This window comes from Eucyclogobius newberryi, unplaced genomic scaffold, assembly GCF_026437365.1.
Source record: "Eucyclogobius newberryi isolate DKJ021-1_F unplaced genomic scaffold, fEucNew1.0.hap1 SCAF_278, whole genome shotgun sequence".
NCBI classification, from domain to species: domain Eukaryota; kingdom Metazoa; phylum Chordata; class Actinopteri; order Gobiiformes; family Gobiidae; genus Eucyclogobius; species Eucyclogobius newberryi.
In genome coordinates this window covers 5,568-27,500 of record NW_027315921.1, presented here as the reverse complement: position 1 = coordinate 27,500, position 21,933 = coordinate 5,568, and the positions used below count along the sequence as shown (strand labels likewise).

Below are 21,933 nucleotides of genomic sequence, written 5' to 3'. Positions count from 1 at the left end.
ATAAACGAGGCTTTCGCGAGTCAGGTCAGAACCTCCTGCAGGGGTCATTTTACATGCTTTATTTTGGTTGTCTCAGCGCTTCAGCAGAAGGTCGAGCGCCCGGGTCGAGCGCCCGGGTCGAGTCAGGGTCTAACCTCTCCCTCTTCAGGCCGTGTGCTGCCTGGAGGAGCTGGGACTGCCGCAGTACAAGGTGAATCCAAACGGTGGCGCCATCGCGCTGGGTCATCCTCTGGGCTGCACCGGAGCCAGACAAGTGGTCACTCTGCTGCACGAGCTGCGCCGACGCAACAAACGGTAACGCACCAGGAACCGCCCAGGACATCTCCATGGAGACGGGGCGTGGCCGACCCTCAGATGTTCCGTAGTGCAGCTTTAGATCATGGTCTGTGTTTGTGCTCAGGGCGTTCGGGGTCGTGTCCATGTGCATCGGGACTGGGATGGGAGCGGCCGCCGTCTTCGAGTATCCTGGACCCGGACCATGAACAGGACCATGAACAGAGTCAAGGAAACATGGCTCTTCATTGCAGAGAAAAATTCACAATTCTGATTAGTTTTACTAAATGTGCCTTTAAAATGTAAATAATCAAATGTAAAATCTCGTTTGTGAAGTTTTTAATGACGAAATAAAAGTTTCAGAAAAAATAATTGTTGATTTATGTAAAAGAGGCGGAGGGACCAAAACACCTCTCACTCCACCACTTAGCACCGCTCCTCGGTGCTTTTGGCATGGCGGGGGGCGGGGGGCGGGGGCAGCGGGGCCCCAGAGGTCCATATGTCTGAGGGTCCCAGAGTTCCGTACGCCTGAGGGGCCCCGGTCCTCACTGGGGCCGGTTTTTCCTCCGGTCCTGGTGTTGCTGGGTCTTGGACTTGATGGACTTGACGAGCAGGGACAGGCCCGGGTCCAGGCTGCTCTTTGTGGAGGCCGTTGCCGTGGAGATGGAGGACGATGTGGTGCCTGTGAGTGACAGTCTGGAGTTAGTCCTGGTTTTATTCATGAGGGAAAAGTTACATTTGACCTTTGACACCGTTTTGACCTTTGACAGCTCATGTCACTTTGGTGTCATTTCATTACCGTAAAGTCCAGACTATAAGACACTCCTGTTTTCACACGCTTTAAACGCTGCGGCCAGTAGGGGGCGCTGCAGCAGGACGTGCTGTCGCCCAGTGCAAGAGCAGAGCCAGACGTGGAGGAGGACACGAACCACAGTTACAGTCACGCTCAGTGCGGAGACTCGTAGAACCACAGTTAAACCACAGTTACGCTCAGTACCCTGTTTGTCCTGTCGGCGGCGCTGTTTCTCCTGCAGGAGGCGCTCGGTGCCTTTGGTCCGCTTGAAGCTCGGATGAGACGGATCCAAGTTAAACAGAGAAGAAGAGTAGACCGCCTGGAACCTGGAGTCAGACACGTTCACCTGAGGAGAGACCGGGTCAGAACCAGGACTAAAGCGGGACTAAAGCGGGACTAAAGCGGGACTAAAGCGGGACTAAAGCGGGACTAAAGCGGGACTAACGCGGGACTAACGCGGGACTAACGCGGGACTAACGCGGGACTAACGCGGGACTAACGCGGGACTAAAGCGGGACTAAAGCGGGACTAAAGCGGGACTAAAGCGGGACTAAAGCGGGTCAGAACCAGGACTAAAGCGGGTCAGAACCAGGACTCACCTGGAAGCCGTCCTCCTCGGGCTGGAGTCCAGACTTCTTGAGTCGTTTCCTCTTGTTCTTGCTCAGGTTTTGTTGCTCCACGATTCGGGTGAAGTCGAAGTGTTTGTGCCTCGACTCGTCAGGATCTTCTCCCATCAGCAGCTCCATCTGGGCCTGGACCTGGACCAGGGTCAGAGCGGGGTCAGAGCGAGGTCAGAGCGGGGTCAGAGCGGGGTCAGAGCGAGGTCAGAGCGGGGTCAGAGCGGGGTCAGAGCGAGGTCAGAGCGGGGTCAGAGCGGGGTCAGAGCGAGGTCAGAGCGGGGTCAGAGCGGGGTCAGAGCGGGGTCAGAGCGGGGTCAGAGCGAGGTCAGAGCGAGGTCAGAGCGGGGTCAGAGCGGGGTCAGAGCGGGGTCAGAGCGAGGTCAGAGCGGGGTCGGACCAGGGTCAGACCAATCACAGCGCAGCATCAGGACTAAACCAGGTCTAAACCAGTTTTATCTGTTCTTACCTTGCCTCTCTCCTCGTCTTCGTCCTCGTCTTCCTCTGCGTCACTCGCTCTCCTCTTCTTCTTCTTCTTCTTCTTCACGTCTGAGACAAAAAACATCGGATGAAATATCAGCCTCTTGTACTTAAAAATCTGAAAAACCGAAGCTACAAATAACATTTGACATTTTATTCAAATGTATTTAACCCGTTACCATCCACCTATTCTCGCCCTGTGCACACTGGTCAGACCTGTGCACACTGGTCAGACCTGTGCACACTGGTCAGACCTGTGCACACTGGTCAGACCCACATGGCATTGCTTATTAAAAGAGGATCTTATGTTCCACATGTGAGTGTGATGCATCATTAGAAAGCTTAGGCCTTCTAGTTTCTGCAGATGTGCACATGTCACACTGTCAGGGATTCAGAACTCACACTACAGAGGCCCAAACATAAACTAAACATCCTTTTTTAGTCTTGCCTGAATATTGTCCATTTGTAATGGTCCTGAGCATGACATACTTCATTGTGTGCATATGCTGTTCACTGCACATGATGTTTATCTTGTTGACAACAACTGTGTAAAGTTTCAGAGCTCTAGAAACAGGCATTTTGGTGCTGTTGACCTTTTTGTATCAAAAAGTATATTCGGAACAAGTGATCCAAATATGTGCCAACTGTGCCAAACTGTTTTATTACAATTTTAGCTCCTCTATGATCATAAAACATACATTTTGATGTTTTGTAGGCCACTAATAGCAATTATAACTGCTAAAAAAATGTGAAAATGTGTAAATATGAGTTTACCCATGAATTTCCCATATAGAGGTTAAAAAAAAAAAAAATTATAATATTTTTTATTTTATTTGTATATTGGTATAATAATACACAACAAAATCAAACAAAATGTACGTCCAAAAGGCTAATAAAAACAGAAAACGTTATGCGCAAAATCCTGCCGAGAAATCTGGCTCTTTACAGCCTTCACGGAGCCTTACGCACGAGAATACAGAAGATTCTGTGTCAATGAGCCCTTTGTCCCGCCTCTCTTTCTAAAGCTATTCTCATTCGCTAGAATAATATGTCAATCATAGTCTGATACGTCATTCGCACGCGGCGCTATTTAGATGTAAACAGACTAATCCATGTGCGTCGCAAGCGGCGCATTTTGTTTTGCGGAGGCTGTAGCAAACAAACCCGTGGACAGAAAAAATCGTGGATGGTCTCATTCTGTAGGAAACAGTCTGAGGAAAAGAAGGATATCCAACATTATCTTATAGGTCAAACAGGTCATTTGTTATGGACGGAGAAATGCGGCAGACAAGCGCATTCTCGTCCGGCGAGAAACAAAGAAAAGTTTGTTTACTTGACAATATCTTGAAATGGGAAAACTTCAGGAAAAATACAAGTGTATATTGTTTTTCAATGATTCCTTACGGACAGACTGAGTACAAGGATGAACAGAATTAAAGCCGTTTCGTCCGTCATAAACAGCAAACAGGACATGCGTTTGTAAAAGTTGAGACTTTCTCACAAACTATTGGCAATTGCTTCTTGGGGCAAATTATTCAATGACATATTCGTTTTGTTGAGAAAATGACCTTTAAAATGATGTATAACTTATGGTATTGACCACGGAAATAAAAGTGATGATGTAAGAGAATATTTGAGATATAGAAAATGTTCGCCAGCGCGCAGGTGGGTGGTAACAGGTTAAGAACACAGTTGTTCTGATGGTGATTTGAGAGTATTTGTGGAGTTTAGACCTGGACCTGGGTCACGGAGAGGACCTAGACCTGGGTCACGGAGAGGACCTAGACCTGGGTCACGGACAGGACCTGGGTCACGGAGAGGACCTGGGTCACGGAGAGGACCTAGACCTGGGTCACGGAGAGGACCTGGACCTGGGTCACGGAGAGGACCTGGACCTGGGTCACGGAGAAGACCTGGACCTGGGTCACGGAGAGGACCTAGGTCACTGAGAGGACCTAGGTCACGGAGAGGACCTAGGTCACGGAGAGGACCTAGACCTGGGTCACGGAGAGGACCTGGACCTGGGTCACGGAGAAGACCTGGACCTAGGTCACTGAGAGGACCTGGGTCACTGAGAGGACCTAGGTCACGGAGAGGTCACGGAGAGGACCTGGACCTGGGTCACGGAGAGGACCTGGACCTGGGTCACGGAGAGGACCTGGACCTGGGTCACGGAGAAGACCTGGACCTGGGTCACGGAGAGGACCTAGACCTGGGTCACGGAGAGGACCTGGACCTGGGTCACGGAGAGGACCTGGACCTGGGTCACGGAGAGGACCTAGACCTGGGTCACGGAGAGGACCTGGACCTGGGTCACGGAGAGGACCTGGACCTGGGTCACGGAGAGGACCTGGACCTGGGTCACGGAGAGGACCTGGACCTGGGTCACGGAGAGGACCTAGACCTGGGTCACGGAGAGGACCTGGACCTGGGTCACGGAGAGGACCTGGACCTGGGTCACGGAGAGGACCTGGACCTGGGTCACGGAGAGGACCTGGGCCTTGTTCTTCACCAGTTAAAATTCAAGACCAGACCAGAGTGACAGGCAAGTTAAAGACCTGGTTCAGACCCAGGTTCAGACCCAGGGTCAGACCCAGGGTCAGACCCTCACCTGCTGCAGACAGCTCCTCTTTGAAGAAAGGGTCGTTCAGATCCACGTCTGAGGGAAGTTCATCATCATCACTGAGTCCAGCCTCAGAGTCCTGAAGAACATCAGCGAAAGAAAGTGTTTAGTCCCGGTTTAGTCCCGGTTTAGTCCCGGTTTAGTCCCGGTTTAGTCCCGGTTTAGTCCCGGTTTAGTCCCGGTTTAGTCCCGGTTTAGTCCTGACCTGGTTCCTCCTCTCTTTCCTCCTCTCCTTCTTCTTCTCCTTCTTCTTCTGCACAAACTGTTCCCAGGGCCTGAGTTCCTCTGACTCCAGACGCTTCTTCAGCTTCTGCTCCGCGCTCTGCTTCAGCCCTGCACAGGGAGGACATCTGAGCCAATGTGACACGTGGGACACACATGCGCACAGAGACAGAGACAGAGACACACACACACACGGACGGACACACACACGGACGGACACACACACACACACACACACACACAGGGACACACACACACACACAGACACACACGGGACACACACACGGGACACACACACACACAGGGACACACACACACACACACACACACACAGGGACACACACACACACACAGGGACACACACACACACACAGGGACACACACACACACACAGGGACACACACACACACACAGGGACACACACACACACACACACAGGGACACACACACACACATACACACACACACACACACACACACACACACACACAGACACACAAAGACACACACAGACACACACGGGACACACACACGGGACACACACACACAGGGACACACACACACACACACAGACACACACACACACACACACAGGGACACACACACACACACACACACACACAGGGACACACACACACACACAGGGACACACACACACACACAGGGACACACACACACACACAGGGACACACACACACACACAGGGACACACACACACACACACACAGGGACACACACACACACATACACACACACACACACACACACACACACACAGACACACAAAGACACACACAGACACACACGGGACACACACACGGGACACACACACACAGGGACACACACACACACACACAGACACACACACACACACACACAGGGACACACACACAGACACACACACACACACGGACTGGGACACACAGACACACACACACACACGGACTGGGACACACACAGACACACACACACGGACTGGGACACACACAGACACACACACACGGACTGGGACACACACAGACACACACACACGGACTGGGACACACACAGACACACACACACGGACTGGGACACACACAGACACACACACACGGACTGGGACACACACAGACACACACACACGGACTGGGACACACAGACACACACACACACGGACTGGGACACACAGACATACACACACACGGACTGGGACACACAGACACACACACACGGACTGGGACACACACAGACACACACACACGGACTGGGACACACAGACACACACACACACGGACTGGGACACACACAGACGGACTGGGACACACAGACACACACACACACGGACTGGGACACACAGACACACACACACACGGACTGGGACACACAGACACACACACACACGGACTGGGACACACAGACACACACACACACGGACTGGGACACACAGACACACACACACGGACTGGGACACACAGACACACACACACGGACTGGGACACACAGACACACACACACACGGACTGGGACACACACAGACGGACTGGGACACACAGACACACACACACGGACTGGGACACACAGACACACACACACACGGACTGGGACACACAGACACACACACACACGGACTGGGACACACAGACACACACACACGGACTGGGACACACACACACGGGTTGTACCTGGGACCCATGTGACCTCCATGCCGCCCTGGCGCTCCCGGCTCTGCTCCTCTTTGGCCCGGATGCCCTGCAGGAGCTCTCTGTACATCTGGATCTGCTGCTCACCACGTTTGGCCTTCTGCAGGACGTCTGTCACTCACAAACAAACAAACAAACAAACGTGAAGAAACAAACGTGAAGAACCGTCCTCCTGCTGGTGCCAGAGTCAGGACTAAACATTGACTGGCCTCCTGCTGGTGCCAGAGTCTGGACTAAACATGGACCGGCCTCCTGCTGGTGCCAGAGTCAGGACTAAACATTGACTGGCCTCCTGCTGGTGCCAGAGTCAGGACTAAACATGGACCGGCCTCCTGCTGGTGCCAGAGTCAGCACTAAACATGGACCAGCCTCCTGCTGGTGCCAGAGTCAAGACTAAACATGGAGCGGCCTCCTGCTGGTGCCAGAGTCAGGACTAAACATGGAGCGGCCTCCTGCTGGTGCCAGAGTCAGGACTAAACATGGAGCGGCCTCCTGCTGGTGCCAGAGTCAGGACTAAACATGGACCGGCCTCCTGCTGGTGCCAGAGTCAGGACTAAACATGGACCGGCCTCCTGCTGGTGCCAGAGTCGGGACTAAACATGGACCGGCCTCCTGCTGGTGCCAGAGTCAGGACTAAACATGGACCGGCCTCCTGCTGGTGCCAGAGTCAGGACTAAACATGGACCGGCCTCCTGCTGGTGCCAGAGTCAGGACTAAACATGGACCGGCCTCCTGCTGGTGCCAGAGTCAGGACTAAACATTGACTGGCCTCCTGCTGGTGCCAGAGTCAGGACTAAACATTGACTGGCCTCCTGCTGGTGCCAGAGTCAGGACTAAACATGGACCGGCCTCCTGCTGGTGCCAGAGTCAGCACTAAACATGGACCAGCCTCCTGCTGGTGCCAGAGTCAAGACTAAACATGGACCGGCCTCCTGCTGGTGCCAGAGTCAGGACTAAACATGGAGCGGCCTCCTGCTGGTGCCAGAGTCAGGACTAAACATGGAGCGGCCTCCTGCTGGTGCCAGAGTCAGGACTAAACATGGAGCGGCCTCCTGCTGGTGCCAGAGTCAGGACTAAACATGGACCGGCCTCCTGCTGGTGCCAGAGTCAGGACTAAACATGGACCGGCCTCCTGCTGGTGCCAGAGTCGGGACTAAACATGGACCGGCCTCCTGCTGGTGCCAGAGTCAGGACTAAACATGGAGCGGCCTCCTGCTGGTGCCAGAGTCAGGACTAAACATGGACCGGCCTCCTGCTGGTGCCAGAGTCAGGACTAAACATGGACCGGCCTCCTGCTGGTGCCAGAGTCAGGACTAAACATGGACCGGCCTCCTGCTGGTGCTCAGAGTCAGGACTAAACATGGAGCGGCCTCCTGCTGGTGCCAGTGTCAGGACTAAACATGGACCGGCCTCCTGCTGGTGCCAGAGTCAGGACTAAACATGGACCGGCCTCCTGCTGGTGCCAGAGTCAGGACTAAACATGGACCGGCCTCCTGCTGGTGCCAGAGTCAGGACTAAACATGGACCGGCCTCCTGCTGGTGCCAGAGTCAGGACTAAACATGGACCGGCCTCCTGCTGGTGCCAAAGTCAGGACTATGGGACAAAGCTCTGGACATTTGAGTCATTTTAAATATAGAACATGGTCATATTTGTGCTTTATTTATTAGTGATTCTATTGTGGAAATAACTTTAATTGAACTTGTTTGAATCCTTCCGACGTCATCGAGTCATTTCTGACCTGGATTGGAGTGTTCGTCCTCGGCGCCGCCTTCTTGTCCCTCCTCTTCCTGTTGTGGCCCCGCCTCTTCCTCCACAGGCCCCTCCTCTTCCTGCTCCTCCTCCTCGCTGGAGGAGGCCAGATAAGCCTTAAAGTCCAGGTTGAGGAGCTCGTCTTTGTTGAACTTCCTGTTTAGAGCCGTGACGCGCTGGTGGTCCGTCTCATCCCACGTGAGCTCCACCTGGAGCCAGGGGAACATCAGGTCTAGAACCAGGTCCAGAACCGGGTCTAGAACTGGGTCTATGACAATCTCTAGAACCAGGTCCAGAACCGGGTCTATAACAGGGTCTAGAACCAGGTCCAGAACCGGGTCTATAACAAGGTCTAGAACCAGGTCCAGAACCGGGTCTATAACAAGGTCTAGAACCAGGACCAGAACCAGGACCAGAACCAGGTCTGAACCAGGTCCAGAACAGGGTCTAGAACCAGGTCCAGAACAGGGTCCAGAACAAGGTCTATAACACAGTCTAGAACAGGGTCTATAATAAGGTCTAGAACCAGGTCTATAACAAGCTCTAGAACCAGGTCCAGAACCGGGTCTAGAACCGGGTATATAACAAGGTCTAGAACCAGGTCTGAACCAGGACCAGAACAAGGTCCGAACCAGGTCCAGAACAGGGTCTAGAACCAGGTCCAGAACAGGGTCTGGAACCGGGTCCAGAACATGGTCTAGAACCGGGTCCAGAACATGGTCTAGAACCAGGTCCAGAACATGGTCTAGAACCGGGTCCAGAACATGGTCTAGAGCCAGGTCTGCGCAAGTCCCGAACCAGGTCTAGAATAGGATATAAAGCAGGTCTAGAACCAGGTATATAAAAAGGTCTGGAAAATGGTCTAGAATATGGCCTAGAACCAGGTCTAGAACCAGGTATAAAGCAGGTATAGAACGGGGTCTAGAACCGGGTATAAAGCAGGTATAGAACGGGATCTAGAACGGGGTATAAAGCAGGTATAGAACGGGGTCTAGAACAGGGTATAAAGCAGGTCTAGAACAGGGTATAAAGCAGGTCTAGAACAGGGTATAAAGCAGGTCTAGAACAGGGTATAAAGCAGGTCTAGAACAGGGTATAAAGCAGGTCTAGAACAGGGTATAAAGCAGGTCTAGAACAGGGTATAAAGCAGGTCTAGAACAGGGTATAAAGCAGGTCTAGAACAGGGTATAAAGCAGGTCTAGAACAGGGTATAAAGCAGGTCTAGAACAGGGTATAAAGCAGGTCTAGAACAGGGTATAAAGCAGGTCTAGAACAGGGTATAAAGCAGGTCTAGAACAGGGTATAAAGCAGGTCTAGAACAGGGTATAAAGCACAGGGCTCAGATGAAGGATTTTCACTTCTGCAGCAGCAGCTGCTAAAAAATCCATAATTTTTTCCAAATTTGTCAAGCAATTTGATAATTGCAGAGCAAAACACGAAAGTGACTAACAATCAATATTTTCCATTGATATAACACGATTATTTATTTAAAATGTATTTGTAAAACATTCTATTTAAAAAAAAACTCTTAACAAATTAACTTTTAAACACTTATTAAACATTTAAAAAAAAGAACATTTTAAAACATTAAAAACAAAATTAGTTGAACAAATTAATTAACACAAAGTTGGATTAACTTATTTACAACTTTCTTCCACATCATCATCATCAGATGACTATTTGCAGGAGTCTCATTTACATATTAACTGTCGTTACACAAATATGTCTTAAGCTTCTGATGGAAACATAAGTGTTGCCGTGGCGACCATCATTGTGTATTTTACGTGTTATTCACATTGTACCGCTCTATTTGACGTTCCATTCCAATTTTCGTTTTGCTATTTGATGACGGTCCCTAAGCACTCGTCTCAACTCCAGCTGCACATTCGGAGCGTGTGATTCGCTGAGCCCAAAATACACATCTGATTGTTAAAACGAGGTTGTGTCACGTGACACTGTAAATATGAATATTTTGGCTGTGAATGATCTGCAAAGACTTGTGTTTAGAGTTATTGACCCGAGTCTGAATCTGTGACGCTAACTCTACCTGTGGCTCCTCCCACTTTCAGACTCCATCTGAGACAGCAGCGTCCTACATGTGTCATGTCCACACAGTGTCCTACATGTGTCATGTGCACACAGCGTCCTACATGTGTCATGTCCATACAGTGTCCTACATGTGTCATGTCCATACAGTGTCCTACATGTGTCATGTCCATACAGTGTCCTACATGTGTCATGTCCACACAGTGTCCACATGTGTCATGTGCACACAGCGTCCTACATGTGTCATGTGCACACAGCGTCCTACATGTGTCATGTGCACACAGCGTCCTACATGTGTCATGTGCACACAGCGTCCTACATGTGTCATGTGCACACAGCGTCCTACATGTGTCATGTGCACACAGCGTCCTACATGTGTCATGTGCACACAGCGTCCTACATGTGTCATGTCCACACAGTGTCCTACATGTGTCATGTCCACACAGCGTCCTACATGTGTCATGTGCACACAGCGTCCTACATTTGTCATGTCCACACAGTGTCCTACATGTGTCATGTCCACACAGCGTCCTACATGTGTCATGTCCACACAGTGTCCTACATGTGTCATGTCCACACAGCGTCCTACATGTGTCATGTGCACACAGCGTCCTACATTTGTCATGTCCACACAGTGTCCTACATTTGTCATGTCCACACAGTGTCCTACATGTGTCATGTCCACACAGCGTCCACATGTGTCATGTGCACACAGCGTCCTACATGTGTCATGTCCACACAGTGTCCTACATGTGTCATGTCCACACAGCGTCCTACATGTGTCATGTCCACACAGTGTCCTACATGTGTCATGTCCACACAGTGTCCTACACTTTTAGGCGCTTTGGTGATACAATTGAACACATTTTTGTATCGCAAAAGCTGCGAAACAAAAGCACTTTTTTCTGACGAACGCATCGCATTTGAGAGAAATTGAGTCACATTTTGCGATGCCGCTTATTCTGAACCCTGAAGCAGGTCTAGAACCGGGTCTAGAACCGGGTCTAGAACCGGGTCTAGAACAGGTCTAAAGTACCTTGGAGGTGGAGGCGGCGGTGGAGGTGAAGAGGTTGGGGTTGTAGGACGCCAGGTTCACGTCGGTGGAAACATCTTTTGGCTCCTCCTCAAACTGCAACTCGTCAGGAATAAACCTGCTCCAGACAAACAGAGCGAGTCACAGGAAGTGTGTGTGTGAGGGGCGTGGCTAAAGCTAGCGTGTGTGAGGGGCGTGGCTAAAGATAGTGTGTGTGAGGGGCGTGGCCATCACCTGAGGTCGAGCACGGAGCCGCTGCTCTCGTACTCAAAGCCGTCGCACTCGCAGTAGATCTGAGCTGCCGTCTCAGGACCATCGCACTCCACCACAGCATAACGATACTTCAGACGACCGAACTGGTACTGACGCATGCGTTCACGGTATGACCTGCAACCAGAGACCAGGTGAGACCAGAGACCAGGTGAGACCAGGTGAGACCAGAGACCAGGTGAGACCAGGTGAGACCAGAGACCAGGTGAGACCAGAGACCAGGTGAGACCAGGTGAGACCAGAGACCAGGTGAGACCAGAGACCAGGTGAGACCAGGTGAGACCAGAGACCAGGTGAGACCAGAGACCAGGTGAGACCAGGTGAGACCAGAGACCAGGTGAGACCAGGTGAGACCAGAGACCAGGTGAGACCAGAGACCAGGTGAGACCAGGTGAGACCAGAGACCAGGTGAGACCAGAGACCAGGTGAGACCAGGTGAGACCAGAGACCAGGTGAGACCAGAGACCAGGTGAGACCAGGTGAGACCAGAGACCAGGTGAGACCAGGTGATACCAGGGACCAGGTGATACCAGGGACCAGGTGAGACCAGAGACCAGGTGAGACCAGAGACCAGGTGAGACCAGAGACCAGGTGAGACCAGGTGAGACCAGAGACCAGGTGAGACCAGGGACCAGGTGAGACCAGGGACCAGGTGAGACCAGGTGAGACCAGGTGAGACCAGGTGAGACCAGAAACCAGGTAAGACCAGAGACCAGGTGAGACCAGAAACCAAGTGAGACCAGGAGAGACCAGGTTGGACCACAGACCTCTAGAGCCCCGCCCACGTAAAGGTCACCGTGGTTATGGACGTAAATGTTCAGTCATTTCTTCATCGAGATTTAAAATAATTCAAATGTTCAGAGTTCAAAGGTGAAACTGTCACTAAAGCGCGGCCCTGGCCCGTCCCCCCAGGCCCCGTCCCCCCGCAGCCCAGGCCCCGTCCCCCCGCGGCCAAGGCCCCGTCCCCCCGGGGTCCTGGCCCCGTCCCCCCGGGGTCCTGGCCCCGTCCCCCCGGGGCCCTGGCCCGTCCCCCCGGGGCCCTGGCCCGTCCCCCATGGCCCGTCCCCCATGGCTCGTCCCACTCAAACATCTCCTGCTGTGAAAATAGGAAACATCCGACTTACTTTTCCTCTTCGGTGTCGTCCTCTGAATCCTCCGGCAGAGCCTTGAGCTCCAGCGGAGCCTCGCTCACCTCCTGCTGCAGACGCTCTTTCCCAAAGTGAGACAGGAAAATCTGAAACACGACGGGACAGTCTGACACACGACGGGACAGTCTGACACGCGACGGGACAGTCTGAAACGCGACGGGACAGTCTGAAACGCGACGGGACAGTCTGCAACACGATGGGACAGTCTGCAACACGACGGGACAGTCTGCAACGCGACGGGACAGTCTGCAACGCGACGGGACAGTCTGCAACGCGACGGGACAGGCTGCAACGCGACGGGACAGTCTGCAACGCGACGGGACAGTCTGCAACGCGACGGGACAGTCTGCAACGCGACGGGACAGGCTGCAACGCGACGGGACAGTCTGCAACGCGACGGGACAGGCTGCAACGCGACGGGACAGGCTGCAAAGCGACGGGACAGGCTGCAAAGCGACGGGACAGGCTGCAACGCGACGGGACAGTCTGACACGCGACGGGACAGTCTGAAACGCGACGGGACAGTCTGAAACGCGACGGGACAGGCTGCAACGCGACGGGACAGTCTGCAACACGACGGGACAGTCTGCAACACGACGGGACAGTCTGCAACGCGACGGGACAGGCTGCGACGGGACAGGCTGCAACGCGACGGGACAGGCTGCAACGCGACGGGACAGGCTGCAAAGCGACGGGACAGTCTGAAACACGACGGGACAGTCTGAAACACGACGGGACCGTCTGAAACACGACGGGACCGTCTGACACGCGACGGGACAGTCTGAAACACGAAGGGACATGCTGAAACACGACGGGACAGTCTGAAACACGACGGGACAGGCTGAAACACGACGGGACAGGCTGAAACACGACGGGACAAGCTGAAACACGACGGGACAGTCTGAAACATGTCCATGTTTGGAGCGTTTCTGACCTTCACAGAGAGCACGGCGCCCCCTTTGGGGCAGAAGGACTGGAACAAGGCCAGAAGGTCTTTGGCTTTGATCCGATCCCAGTCCATGTTGCACACGGCCAGACGACGGGACACCTGAGAAGAACAACAGTGAGTGGACCGGACCAAGACAGTGAGTGGACCGAGACCCGGCCCAACAGTCAGTGGACCGGGCCGAGGTCCGGCCCACAGACTGGCTCATGTGGGTCACCTCTTCGGTTCGCGGAGCGTCTTTGCACAAATCGCCCCAGTCGTGTTGGATCTCCTCTTCTTCTCGCCTCAGAATGGCCTCCACTTCGTCCTCGGAGTCTTCATCAGAACTGGTCTCCACGTTCCCTTTGCCACGGGCCAAGTCCGGACCAGAGTCCTCAGAACCCGACCCCTCAGAACCCGACCCCTCAGAACCCGACCCCTCAGAACCCGAGTCCTGTCCAGAGTCGGGTTCAGAATCCTCGTGCTCAGACTCTTCATCGTCTTCATCTGAAAAAGAAGATCTGAGCGATTAGTTTAACACGAAAATACTGAAAACTCACTCACCCCTTATCTCCGCCCACTGCTTTGTACTTCTTGTGATTATCCAAAACTGTTCAGACAAGTCTCCTCCTTGAACCGACACCTTAACGTGGTGGAGGGGTTTGAGCGCCCCAATGATCCCAGGAGCTGTGTTGTTGGGGGCTTCAAGCCCCTGGGAGGGTCCCCCAAGGTCCTGGGTGATGGGTCAGACCAAGAGCGGCTCAGAAGCCCCTTATGAAGCACAAAACAACAAAGCTCTTCATCACCTAGAACCCCCCTACCTGTCTGACCTCCTCATCCCCCACTTAGAACCCCCCTACCTGTCTGACCTCCTCATCCCCCACTTAGAACCCCCCTACCTGTCTGACCTCCTCATCCCCCACCGCCCCCCTACCTGTCTGACCTCCTCATCCCCCACTTAGAAGGCAAGGCAAGTTTATTTGTAGAGCACATTTCATACACAAGGCAATTCAAAGTGCTTCACAGCAGGAAAAATGCATTCAAATCACAAAGAAATTACAGAAATACAATAAAATTAACTAAATTAAAAATTATCAATCCAACTGATTTTCTAAACTAATAAAATCACAAACAAAAGAGAAGAGTGCAAAGAAAAAATCCTTTCAGTCATATGCGCAGCTAAACAAAACTGTTTTTAGCTTAGATTTGAACATTGTCAGAGTAGAAGCCTGTCTCACATCTTCAGGAAGACTGTTCCAGATTTTAGCTGCATAAAACTGAAACGCAGATTCCCCATGTTTTGTCTTGACTCTGGGCACCAGCAGGAGGCCGGTCCCTGAGAACCCCCCTACCTGTCTGACCTCCTCATCCCCCACCGCCCCCCCCCCCACCTGTCTGACCTCCTCATCCCCCACGGCCCCCCCTACCTGTCTGACCTCCTCATCCCCCACCACCCCCCCTACCTGTCTGACCACCTCATCCCCCACCGCCCCCCCCACCTGTCTGACCTCCTCATCCCCCATGGCCCCCCCTACCTGTCTGACCTCCTCATCCCCCACGGCCCCCCCTACCTGTCTGACCTCCTCATCCTCCACCGCCCCCCCCACCTGTCTGACCTCCTCATCCCCCACCGCCCCCCCTACCTGTCTGACCTCCTCATCCCCCACCGCCCCCCCCCCACCTGTCTGACCTCCTCATCCCCCACCACCCCCCCTACCTGTCTGACCACCTCATCCCCCACCGCCCCCCCCCCACCTGTCTGACCTCCTCATCCCCCACGGCCCCCCCTACCTGTCTGACCTCCTCATCCCCCACGGCCCCCCCTACCTGTCTGACCTCCACATGTGATTTGTGGATCTGGAGAAGGCTTTCCACCGTGTCCCTCGGGGTGTCCTTTGGGGGGTGCTCCGGGAGTACGGGGTCCGGGGCCCTTTGCTCAGGGCTGTCTGGTCCCTGTCTGACAGGAGCAGGAGCTGTGTTCACTGCAGTAAGTCAGACCTGTTCCCATGAGGGACTCCTCAGGGCTGCGCTTTGTCACCGGTTCTGTTCATAGTGTTTACGGACAGAATTTCTAGGCGCAGTCAGGGGTCGGAGGGTGTGGTCAGGGGTCAGAGGGTGTGGTCAGGGGTCAGAGGGTGTGGTCAGGGGTCAGAGTGTGTCTGGTTTGGGGACCACAGGATCTCAACTCTGCTGTTTACAGACGATGTTGTCCTGAGGCTCCATCAAACCTGGACCTGCAGCTGCACTGGGACGAGAGGGAAGCGTCTGGGATGAGAATCAGCTCCAAATCAGAGGTCATGGTTCTCAACCGGAAAAAGGTTGAGAAGGACCTGGTGGGTGGGGGTCCTTGTCCTCTCCAGGTGGGTGGGGGTCCTTGACCTCTCCAGGTGGGTGGGGGTCCTTGACCTCTCCAGGTGGGTGGGGGTCCTTGTCCTCTCCAGGTGGGTGGAGTCCTTGTCCTCTCCAGGTGGGTGGGGGTCCTTGTCCTCTCCAGGTGGGTGGGGGTCCTTGACCTCTCCAGGTGGGTGGGGGTCCTTGTCCTCTCCAGGTGGGTGGGGGTCCTTGTCCTCTCCAGGTGGGTGGAGTCCTTGTCCTCTCCAGGTGGGTGGGGGTCCTTGACCTCTCCAGGTGGGTGGGGGTCCTTGTCCTCTCCAGGTGGGTGGGGGTCCTTGTCCTCTCCAGGTGGGTGGGGGTCCTTGTCCTCTCCAGGTGGGTGGGGGTCCTGGACCTCTCCAGGTGGGTGGAGGTCCTTGTCCTCTCCAGGTGGGTGGAGTCCTTGTCCTCTCCAGGTGGGTGGGGGTCCTTGACCTCTCCAGGTGGGTGGAGTCCTTGTCCTCTCCAGGTGGGTGGGGGTCCTTGACCTCTCCAGGTGGGTGGTGGGTGGGGGTCCTTGTCCTCTCCAGGTGGGTGGGGGTCCTTGTCCTCTCCAGGTGGGTGGGGGTCCTTGCAGTGATGCAGTCGCTGCATCGACTGTTGTGGTGAAGAAGGAGCTGAGACTAAATTCAATTCAATTTATTTTTGTAAGGCCCAAAATCACAACAACAGTTTCCTCTGAGGGCGACAGTGAGAAATGAATCAACAATGTCTGTGGTGGCGAGGGACGATGTCCCAGAGTCCTCTGTCCCCTCTGTCATTAGCTCCTTCCTCTGTCCTTAGACCCTCCCTCTGTCCTTAGACCCTCCTTCTGTCCTTAGACCCTCCTTCTGTCCTTAGCTCCTCCTTCTCGGCCAGGAAAAACTACAAAAAACCTCCTTGGGGGGAAAAGTATGTCCCTGGGTTAGTTCCAGATGAAGGAGGATCTGACTCTCACAGACGTGAGGGAGACTGGAGCTGGAGACACTCTTCAGGCAGATGAGGGACCATCAGAGTCAAAGCTCTGGATTTATGGGTCACTCTACGTTCTGACCTCACCTATGGTCATGAGCTTTAATGACCCAAAGGACAAGATCACAGATACAAGCGGTCGAAATAAGTGTCCTCTGCCGGGTGGCTGGGCGCTCCCTTAGAGACAGGGGGAGGAGCTCAGTCACACGGGGGGAGCTCGGAGTAGAGCAGCTGCTCCTCCCTGGGGAGGGGTTCCGGGCATGTCCCACCGGGAAGAGGCCCCGGGGACGACCCAGGACACACTGGAGGGACTATGTCTCTCTGTGTCCTGGGAACGCCTCGGGAGGAGCTGGAGGAAGTGTTGCCCCCGCGACCCGGGACAAGAAGAAGAAGATGGACGAGTCTAGTTTTCATTTACAGAACTAAACCTGGAAAGATATAAACCAGGTCTGAACCGGGACTAAACCAGGTCTAAACCAGGTCTAAACCAGGTCTAAACCAGGACTAAACCAGGACTAAACCAGGTCTAAACCAGGTCTAAACCAGGACTAAACCAGGACTAAACCAGGTCTAAACCAGGTCTAAACCAGGACTAAACCAGGACTAAACCAGGTCTAAACCAGGTCTAAACCAGGACTACATCAGGACTAAACTAGGCTCAAACCTTTTATTCAGATGATACTTTGTATTTAAAGACGAGCTCTTTGTAGTTTAAATCTTTGCAGTTGAAAAGTTTCATTCGTTTATGTTTTCAATTTGTTATATGTCTTTTTATTGGAGTAAAACGTTAACATTTAGTCATAGTTTTAGTCTTTCTCAGCCAAAACACTGGTACTTAAACACCTCACCTTCTGCCGAGGGTCCCGGTTTGGTCCGGCCCGGTCCGGGTTTGGTCCGGCCCGGTCCGGGTACAGTCCCCTCCAGGTCCTGGTCCTGGTCCTCGTCCTCCAGCTGGTAGAACCTCTTCAGGTCCTCCTTGGTGCTGTGCTGGACCGGGCGCCCGCGCTTGTCCACCGTCTGTCGCACTTTGAAGCGCTCGTCGTGGAACATGGACCTGAAGCGTTTGTCGATCTTCACTTTGTGCTGCTTTTCGGGCATTTCCCAGAAGCGCGGGTCTCTCTGGACGCGTGAGAACCGCTCGTCCACCTTCTTCTGAGACGCCATCTTTAGACCTGGCACAGAGGTCATGGGGTCAATAAAGACGAGCGCCGCACAGATTAATCAAATAAAGACGAGCGCCGCACAGAATTAACTGATGAAAATAGATTTATTTTACCATTATTATTATTATTATCTTGTCTTACGCTGTTTTTATTCAATTTAATATTTAATTTAACTTTTATCTTTATTTATTTTCCCCCTCCATTCCTTTTTAGGAAATGAGGTTTTGTTTATAAGAGTTCTTCTATTAAGAGTGTATTTAAACTTCCTATAAATTATCTGTCCTTTTCCTCTGTATCTACCTGCGTTGCAACAATGAAATTTCCCCATGTGTGGACAATAAAAGAATATCTTATTAATCGACTGAAGACGACCGCTGCCGATACGACCTCGATATCGGTTTTCTGCTGTTTTCGATAGTCAATATTTGCAGAAACCGATATCGAGATTTTAAAATCCAGAGACAAATCTATTTTGAGCTGAAGGTAAGTTCACGATAATAACAAGTGACAAACATAATGAGCCCAGGTTTAGTCCCGGTTTAGTCCTGGTTTAGTCCTGGTTTAGACCTGGTTTAGTCCCGGTTTAGTCCCGGTTTAGTCCCGGTTTAGTCCTGGTTTAGTCCTGGTTTAGTCCCGGTTTAGTCCCGGTTCAGTCCCGGTTTAGACCTGGTTTAGACCAGGTTTAGTCCCGGTTCAGTCCCGGTTTAGTCACGGTTTGGTCCGGGTTTAGTCCAGGTTTAGACTCGGTTTAGTCCGGGTTTAGACTCGGTTTAGTCCGGGTTTAGTCCCGTTTTAGACCCTTGTTACCTCTCGCTGTAACTCAGATGACGCAGTTCAAAAGTCTGAGTGTTTGTCAATGAAAATAACGCGTAAAATCCTCAGTAAAAGTCTTAAAATGCATATTTCCCGCACACTTCCGCCTGACTTCCGCACATTGCACGTTTACCCACAATTCCGTGCGCGCATGCGGGACGGAGCGCGCTCAGGGACAAACCAAAACGCGAAGAGCAAAAACAGTATGGCGGAAGAGGTCAGGACGAGTCAGAACTGAACCGAGCCATACCGAGCCAAACCGAGCCACACCGAACCGGGGCCATGACCTGCAGACCGGTCCCGAGGCTCCTGAGGGCCCCGCCGCTGCTCCGGAGCTCACACAGCGGCTCAGAGCAGAGACTCAGCGGGAACACAGGTGACTCTGAGCCGGGAAGCAGGTTACACAGGCCTGGTCCTGGTTTAGACCTGCTTTAGTCCTGCTTTAGACCTGCTTTGAGCTTTAGTCCTGGTTAGTCCTGCTTTAGTCCTGCTTTAGTCCTGCTTCAGACCTGCTTTAGTCCTGCTTTAGTCCTGCTTTAAGCTTTAGTCCTGCTTTAGACCTGCTTTAGTCCTGCTTTAGTCCTGCTTTAGTCCTGCTTTAGTCCTGCTTTAGTCCTGCTTTAGTCCTGCTTCAGACCTGCTTTAGTCCTGCTTTAGTCCTGCTTTAAGCTTTAGTCCTGCTTTAGACCTGCTTTAGTCCTGCTTTAAGCTTTAGTCCTGCTTTAGACCTGCTTTAGTCCTGCTTTAGTCCTGCTTTAGACCTGCTTTAGTCCTGCTTTAGTCCTGCTTTAGTCCTGCTTTAGACCTGCTTTAGTCCTGCTTTAGACCTGCTTTAGACCTGCTTTAGACCTGCTTTAGTCCCGCTTTAGACCCGCTTTAGACCCGCTTTAGACCTGGTTTGGACCTGCTTTTGTCCTGCTTTAGTCCTGCTTTAGACCTGCTTTAGTCCCGCTTTAGACCCGCTTTAGTCCCGCTTTAGACCTGCTTTAGTCCTGCTTTAGTCCTGCTTTAGTCCTGCTATAGACCTGCTTTAGTCCTGCTTTAGACCTGCTTTAGACCTGCTTTAGTCCTGGTTTAGACCTGCTTTAGTCCTGCTTTAGACCTGCTTTAGACCTGCTTTAGACCTGCTTTAGTCCTGCTTTAGTCCTGCTTTAGTCCTGCTTTAGACCTGCTTTAGACCTGCTTTAGTCCTGGTTTAGTCCTGCTTTAGTCCTGCTTTAGTCCTGCTTTAGACCTGCTTTAGACCTGCTTTAGACCTTCTTTAGACCTGCTTTAGTCCTGGTTTAGTCCTGCTTTAGTCCTGCTTTAGACCTGCTTTAGTCCTGCTTTAGTCCTGCTTTAGACCTGCTTTAGTCCTGGTTTAGACCTGCTTTAGACCTGCTTTAGACCTGCTTTAGTCCTGCTTTAGTCCTGCTTTAGACCTGCTTTAGTCCTGGTTTAGACCTGATTTAGTCCTGCTTTAGTCCTGCTTTAGACCTGCTTTAGTCCTGCTTTAGTCCTACTTTAGACCTGCTTTAGTCCTGCTTTAGACCTGCTTTAGACCTGCTTTAGACCTGCTTTAGTCCTGGTTTAGTCCTGCTTTAGACCTGCTTTAGACCTGCTTTAGTCCCGCTTTAGACCCGCTTTAGACCCGCTTTAGTCCTGCTTTAGACCTGCTTTAGACCTGCTTTAGTCCTGCTTTAGACCTGCTTTAGTCCTGCTTTAGTCCTGCTTTAGACCTGCTTTAGTCCTGCTTTAGACCTGCTTTAGTCCTGCTTTAGACCTGCTTTAGTCCTGCTTTAGTCCTGCTTTAGACCTGCTTTAGTCCTGCTTTAGACCTGCTTTAGACCTGCTTTAGTCCCGCTTTAGACCTGCTTTAGTCCTGGCAGAGGTCATTCCACAGCTGTTACCATAGAAACCAGAGTGTAAACAAGACCCAAGGTGTAGGCTGTGCAAAGGTGCCCCTGAAACAATCCTGCACATAACTGCAGGTGCAGATGCTGCAGGTGCAGATGCTGCAGGTGCAGATGCTGCAGGTGCAGATGCTGCAGGTGCAGATGCTGCAGGGACAGATGCTGCAGGGACAGATGCTGCAGGGACAGATGCTGCAGGGACAGATGCTGCAGGTGCAGATGCTGCAGGGACAGATGCTGCAGGTGCAGATGCTGCAGGTGCAGATGCTGCAGGGACAGATGCTGCAGGGACAGATGCTGCAGGTGCAGATGCTGCAGGGACAGATGCTGCAGGGACAGATGCTGCAGGGACAGATGCTGCAGGGACAGATGCTGCAGGTGCAGATGCTGCAGGGACAGATGCTGCAGGGACAGATGCTGCAGGTGCAGATGCTGCAGGGACAGATGCTGCAGGGACAGATGCTGCAGGGACAGATGCTGCAGGTGCAGATGCTGCAGGTGCAGATGCTGCAGGGACAGATGCTGCAGGTGCAGATGCTGCAGGTGCAGATGTTGCAGGGACAGATGCTGCAGGTGCAGATGCTGCAGGGACAGATGCTGCAGGTGCAGATGCTGCAGGGACAGATGCTGCAGGTGCAGATGCTGCTGGGACAGATGCTGCAGGGACAGATGCTGCAGGGACAGATGCTGCAGGTGCAGATGCTGCAGGGACAGATGCTGCAGGGACAGATGCTGCAGGTGCAGATGCTGCAGGGACAGATGCTGCAGGGACAGATGCTGCAGGGACAGATGCTGCAGGTGCAGATGCTGCAGGGACAGATGCTGCAGGGACAGATGCTGCAGGTGCAGATGCTGCAGGGACAGATGTTGCAGGGACAGATG

At 52.8% G+C, this 21,933-nt stretch overlaps 2 protein-coding genes across 3 annotated transcripts in view; one reads left to right on the top strand and one right to left on the bottom strand.

Moving 5' to 3' along the window:
• The window catches only part of LOC140372706 (3-ketoacyl-CoA thiolase A, peroxisomal-like), an 18,593-nt gene extending 18,033 nt beyond the window's left edge, over positions 1-560 (top strand). The window contains exons 11-13 of one of the 2 annotated variants that reach the window (XM_072459809.1): positions 1-24; positions 149-294; positions 401-560. The exon at positions 1-24 is cut by the window's left edge and continues 32 nt beyond it. In XM_072459809.1, the coding sequence (XP_072315910.1) occupies positions 1-24; positions 149-294; positions 401-482 (252 nt within the window). In that variant the 3' untranslated portion in view covers positions 483-560. The remainder of the gene's footprint in view (positions 25-148; positions 295-400) is intronic. The other variant, XM_072459810.1, reaches the window with a different exon arrangement.
• Positions 561-771: 211 nt separating this feature from the next.
• On the bottom strand, positions 772-18,355 carry LOC140372705 (ESF1 homolog). The gene is made up of 14 exons (XM_072459808.1): positions 18,032-18,355; positions 14,098-14,366; positions 13,869-13,982; positions 12,911-13,020; positions 11,751-11,903; positions 11,520-11,634; positions 8,427-8,646; positions 6,670-6,798; positions 4,992-5,119; positions 4,775-4,865; positions 2,153-2,232; positions 1,666-1,818; positions 1,271-1,412; positions 772-955 (listed from the first exon to the last, which is right to left on the bottom strand). The coding sequence occupies exons 1-14, from the start codon at positions 18,345-18,347 to the stop codon at positions 819-821; spliced, it is 2,157 nt and encodes a 718-aa protein (XP_072315909.1). The 5' UTR covers positions 18,348-18,355; the 3' UTR covers positions 772-818.
• Between the last annotated feature and the right edge of the window lie 3,578 nt (positions 18,356-21,933).